The following is a 6000-nucleotide window of genomic DNA, read 5'->3' on the forward strand; positions in this document are numbered from 1 at the left end:
TATGTTTTATGTTGGCTTTATTCCATGACAAAATGTGTTGTAATTGCTTTAATTTTGTTCCTTGTATTTTGCGGGATTTATTGTATTAGGTTTAGTATTAAGTTGGTGAAGACTCAAGCTTAAATAAAGATCAGTGCATTTCGCGACTAGCTCGTGAGAAGTTCACGAGAAGGGTTCTTGCGAAAAGGGCATGTGAGAAGCATATGATTGGAAGCTAAAGAGTTATGCCAGGCTATCAATTTTGTGAGTATTTTGCGAGTAAAGCCTTCTCGCGAGACCCTCTGCCTAGAGGATTTTTAAGTGTGACTTTCTTACCCTTCACCCATACAATATATACCCTCATTAGCCACAAAAGTAGAGGAGACCATTCAGAGAGAAAAACCCTAGATAGATTTTCTACAACACACACAACCATTTTTTAGAGAGAGAGCTACCCATCCTTAGTGAGAAATCATTGTAGCCTCTTCTCCTTCCCTTTCCTATTATCATACCTTGAAAGGAGATTTGTACCCAAACACAACCCACACCTTTTCAGAGTGTAGAGAGTGTTTTCGAGTTTGGGAAGCTTTGGAAATTTGCCAAAAAAATCCGTGAGGCTTGGCGGATGCAATCAGGCGTATTGTAGGATCTGGAAAGCTAGACAAGACATGGCTCTAAGAAACCTTGTTGGAGTAGGAGCTTGGAGGGCTTAGGTACATTGGGTAAATTAGGCTTGGAGAGTCTTTTGCTATTCGTGTATCCCAACTGATTTTCTAGTGGATTGATTTACCACTTGGAGGGCAGCAGAGAGGTTTTTCACCAAGTTCTTCGATAACACATCGTCGTGTTATCTTGTGTTTGCATCTCTTTTCCCTTACTCTTGTGCTTTACTTTTATTGTTTGTTGTTCATGTTTATGCACTAAAGTAGTATCGGTTGATTGCGCTTCAATTACTCTTGTTTCCGCACTTAGATAAGTTAGAGTAAAAGTAATCTAGCTGTAATTTTTAATTGGGGGTCTAAACAAGCTCTTGTATTTTCACACAAATTCGAGCTTTCAATTGGCATCACTATATTTTACTTTTTTGGTATCCTTGCAACTTCTTGAAACATAAAAATAGATATGCATTATTTAATCACACATCCCTACATTGTGCAATACTTGACTGAATTTTTTAGAAGTTTTCTACTTTTATTTGTTATTGGCCAGAATTTGTGACTTTTTAAAAATAAATGGCAAATATAGTAGGCCAAATCACCATTAAGCAATTGTAGGCAATGAGAGTTTTAGTAGGGATGGCATTAACAGAACAAGATCCTTTGTCCCTTTGTAAGTCTTTGTTTCCTATTTGTTAGGACATATGTGATTTACTTGTTAGGAACATATGTCACTATTTTATGTAATTGGCTAATTCTTTGAGAAAACGCACTTTACTTGTATTTGGGTAGATCTAGGATGTATTTAATACTTCAAGAAACCTTGTTTCAAGTTCAAGTGTTAAAACCATGCAAGCCTGTCCAAGAATCAAGTGAAAAAGTGCCAAATTTTAAAGCTCGATAGCTGCTCGACACCTGGCTCATCTATCAAGCTCTTCAATTGCTTCTTATCGCAATCTCGACACCTCTCGATAGCTAGGTCGATCGATCGAGCAAATTTCTGTCCCCTCGACACTTGCTTGACACCTGCTCGATCGATCGAGAATTACGAAATTCAAATTTCCAGATCTGATTTTCGGCCTATGCTAACATGTATGTGTAGAGTTTCTTTTCTGACAACCCTAGACATACATAAGGCTTATTTCAGAGACCGTCACATAAGAGAATACAAGGAGAACATATGCAAAAGGTGACTGATGCCTTATTCTCTCTGAAAGAAGCTATTGCGTCTTTGTGCCTTAGGGTTTTGTAACTAGTTGCTTTTTGATCTTCATTGTTAATGAAGTGAAGAACTTTACAACCAACAATCTTCTTCAAGTTGGTGTGTTAGTCACGTACTAGGAGTTGTGCATCTTTAGTTAGTCACGAATTGGGATCCGTGCATCAAAAGGGTGGTGTTCATATATTGAAGAGTTTAGAAGTTCTGAAGCAGTAGAAGGTTTCTGCTGTGAGTTCATCTACGAGGATTGTAGAGTCTAGGGACAAAGGTTTTGTACTAGATCTAAAAAGTCTCTTTACTATAGTGAATTGCTTTTCGGGAAGGTTTCCCCTCAGGTTTTTTTACTGTGAAACTAGTTTGTTTCTTCGGTTTTCCTGGGTCATCATATCTTGTCTTATTTATTTTTCCGCTGCATGATTTTGACATGATATTGATTTTTGTTTGTTTTAACAAGTTTTATTCATAATAAATCTAATTAACAACTTGAGTTTAAAACTTGTTAATTTTATCAACCGGGATCTAAATTTTCCAACACTATTAATTTGTTTCTTTTCTTTGATTTGTATATTTTTGGGATATGCTTTTGGTGTTATTGAAATTGTTTCGGATATTAGGAATTGAAATTGTCTTGGATCTTGATAAAAGTTATAGGAGTTGGGATTGTTAAATTAGCTTCACCATCCCATTTCAGTTTTCAATTTACTCTTCTACCATATTTTTAGAAATCTATGCATATAGGACATAAAGAAGAAAACTATAAAGTTTGTACTATTATTCAAATGATTATTCGAAATGAAAATGGCATTGATCTTTTTCAAAAACCAAGAATTTTGTTGGTTTAATCAATATTGTTAGAGATAGTCGTGGTTCTCCTATATAGCCCATAGTGAATTAATTCCTTGCCAATACCCATTATAGATGGCTGCTACGACTCTATTGAGGGCATCGCATTTGCTGGCATTAATTCACTTGCAAGAACCATGTTTTAAGGAGATTATAGATGTGTTAGAACATATTCATGCTTTTGTGTATTATGCAGAAAATGTATATTATAGGACAGTTTCTAAACAGTGTAATAAGTTAGACAATGTTTTGACTAATCATGCCAAGGAGTTAAGGAACCTATACACTTGGAATATTTTCAATAAAATTCTATCACTTTTGATGAATAATAATAATAATAACTAGTGCGCGCTGGAAATGAAATTATTGGGCCTAACTTCACTTGGGCTCACAACTTATTTATGAGGTTGGATCAGCCCCTCCAAATCTTCATCGTCAAAAGAGATCGTCAGCCGACCAACTTTCATCCTATTCTCAAGTGATTCTCCCTCCGTGCAGGCAACTGTCGATACTCCCCTAACTGTGGCCACACCCCTCAGGGCAGCGTGGATGACTTCGATCACTCCCAGCAGTGGTGGGAGGGGATTCCTTTTCTGCTGAACACCCTGGCCGGCATCTCGGTTAATGGAATCAACTACGAACTCTTTCAAATACCTTACCTTTACTAGTTGCCCCAGATGATCTTTTAATACCCAGCACTACTTCGTGGTGTGCCCTTTATCCCTGTGGTATGTGCAGTACAAGTTTTGATTCCTCCGAGATGGGTCACCCCCCATCTTGTTCGGCCACCTGAAGAACGACTCGTTCTTAATTCGATCCAGAATTTTGTGCACTGGCTCTTTGAACGCCACATTCACTCCTTCAATTTGCGCTTCTGATTCCTGTATCCTGAAATCCTTTTTTGATCTTGTCAGAATAATTCCCTGTAGAGATCTACTGAGCAATGGGGCCTTTCCCTTATTCTGTAGCCGATCATCTTTGAGACGCTTATACTCCTCAATACGCCTCATAAGTTGCCTCATATCCTCGGGAGGTCTTTTCGTCAGCGACTCTTGTAGTTCAGAATCCTCGGGAAGCCCCATCTTGAAGGTGCTTGCCGCTATCTTCTCATTTCCCCTACCGATCTCATTGTAGAGTTCCCAATATCGACTGGCATAACTCCGAAGGGTTTCACCGACCCTCATTTTTATGGAAAGTAACGCATCCATCGGTTGCAGCACTCGGCTGCACATCACAAATCTAGTGCCGAACTCTTGGATCAGCTCGGAGAAGCTGCGAATGGAACCTTTTCGTAACCCGTTGAACCATCTCAAGGCCGTGGAGCCGAGACTAAAGGGGAATACCTTACACATCAGCGCATCATTGTGTGCATGTAAGGACATCATGTGGATATAATGACTGACGTACTCCACAAGATCCATTTTCCCATCACTGGAATTGAATGGTGGCCGTGTAAATTGACTCGGCATAAGGGTCTGTTCAATTTCACTGGAGAACGGTGACCGAGCAGCTCCTCGCAAGGCCCGGCTCATGGCATCCATGGCAGCATTGTGGGTTCGCCGTTCCTCTGATGAATCTGAGCCTCAGTCGTCGTATCCACGTGAACGTGAACAATTCCGGTAATGACGTGTCTCTCGGGAGTGCAAGTGGTTCCTGCGTCGGCGTGATTCTCGGGAAAGTGACCAATCCTGGAATCGTTGGGGACCGGACTGGCCAGAGCCCTCTTCGCCTCGATTTCCCATGCTATCATCCCTCATTTGTCGGTTGTTTCAATTCCTTCCCTAACGTCGACCCCTTGCTTCCAACTCTAGGTCCATTACCAGTTTGTGCAACCGCTCTAGTTCTCGGTCTCTACCATCATGCTGCCCGTGTCCCGAGGCACCCGACATCGTTCGGTGAGTCTGGTTTGATCCCTCTCCCCGACCGGATCCTTCTTCTCCTCACAGACACTCCCTAACCTCATGCCTTTTCTGTCTCCTTTCCTGCCATGTGGAACCCTGAGAAGATCCTATCGATCCGCTCTTGGCTTGGCCTCCCGAATGCCCCTCAGACATTTCCCTCATTTGAGTCTCAGTCGAACCACAACTTTGTAGGATGGCCCCATGGTGGGCGCTAATTATGCGCACCGGAAATGAAATTATTGGGCCTAACTTCACTTCGGCTCACAACTTATTTATGAGGTGGGTTTAAGGATTTCCTACTTTGGGTCGTTCTCGGCACAGAGACTTAAAGTAATTTTCCTTCTCCCTCTTGTTTTCTCTCTCTCTCTCTCTCTGTTTTCGAACCTCCATTTCTTCCCCAACTTCTACTATTTATAGCTCTAAGTTAGTGGGAAGGTCATGATTACTTCCATCGTTAGTGCAATCAAAGGTCCAATATTATCTGTTGTAAGTGGGTGTTTAGGTGAGAATGGAATGCTGAGATTATGGCTTTGGAACTTGGTTCCAACTCAAGTTAATATGCTCGGTAGTGATGTTTCCTGGAACTGCCGAGCACCCTATGGTACGTTTGGACAAAAGACTTTCTTATTTGTTTGGGAAATTTGTGCTGAGCATAGGTTAAGGGATGAGATTTAAAACTCGTAGTTTATGAAGGTAGTTTTAAGTAATGGGGCCGTGCTATTGGGCCTGAACCCAGGGCCCAATTAGGTCTGGGTACCTTGGTGCCATATATAACTATTTAGTTTAATTCACCCAAGGTGAGACTTTATTCCTCAATTTTCTTCTTTCTACACCCTGAAACCTGCACCTTTTATGGTTTCTAGACCTTTCCCTTCCCTTTAAAAGACCCAATTCTTGCTTTAACTCTCTGTTTGTAGTCTTTGTCATTCCAACCATAACATCATGAACTACAATGCCTCAAGTCTAGCCTTTGTTTAGTATGAACATGTGAATTAATTTTTTTTTAATTGTTTATTACTCTATAGTTTTGATTATAAATACATTTCCTCTATAGTTTTGCAGGGTTGCTCTGTCACTATATTTTCCCCCAAGGTTTTTTCCCTTTTAACTCACACCCTTTTAATTTTCATTATTAAATACCCATCTTTTTACATATCATCTGCATCTTTATTTATTTATTTATTTAGGGTTGTTTTTTAGTTTGGAAGACCACACAGATTTTGACTTCTTCTTTTTTTTCCTTTTGGATTGTCTTTTTGTTTGGAAGACTGCACAAATTTTGACAACACTACCAAGCCACAAAGCCTTTGTGAACTGCACTCAGGAATGCCTTTAGTTTTGGTTTGGAAAAAACTTGAAACAAATGCCATAAATATCTAGATTTATGGCTTTTGTATTCTTA

The 6000-nt window shown here is 40.0% G+C and overlaps 1 protein-coding gene across 1 annotated transcript; it reads right to left on the minus strand.

The window, feature by feature from the left end:
* Nucleotides 1-3395: 3395 nt before the first annotated feature.
* Nucleotides 3396-4238, minus strand: LOC115950092. Its single transcript, XM_031067343.1, has one exon. It carries the CDS (start codon nucleotides 4236-4238, stop codon nucleotides 3396-3398), a length of 843 nt encoding a protein of 280 aa, XP_030923203.1.
* Between the last annotated feature and the right edge of the window lie 1762 nt (nucleotides 4239-6000).

This window comes from Quercus lobata, chromosome 6 (genome assembly GCF_001633185.2).
Source record: "Quercus lobata isolate SW786 chromosome 6, ValleyOak3.0 Primary Assembly, whole genome shotgun sequence".
Classification (NCBI taxonomy): domain Eukaryota; kingdom Viridiplantae; phylum Streptophyta; class Magnoliopsida; order Fagales; family Fagaceae; genus Quercus; species Quercus lobata.

Bases quoted from the DNA above. Each gene is read 5' to 3' on its own strand.
- LOC115950092 (XM_031067343.1), bottom strand. From the start codon at position 4,238: ATGGATGCCATGAGCCGGGCCTTGCGAGGAGCTGCTCGGTCACCGTTC.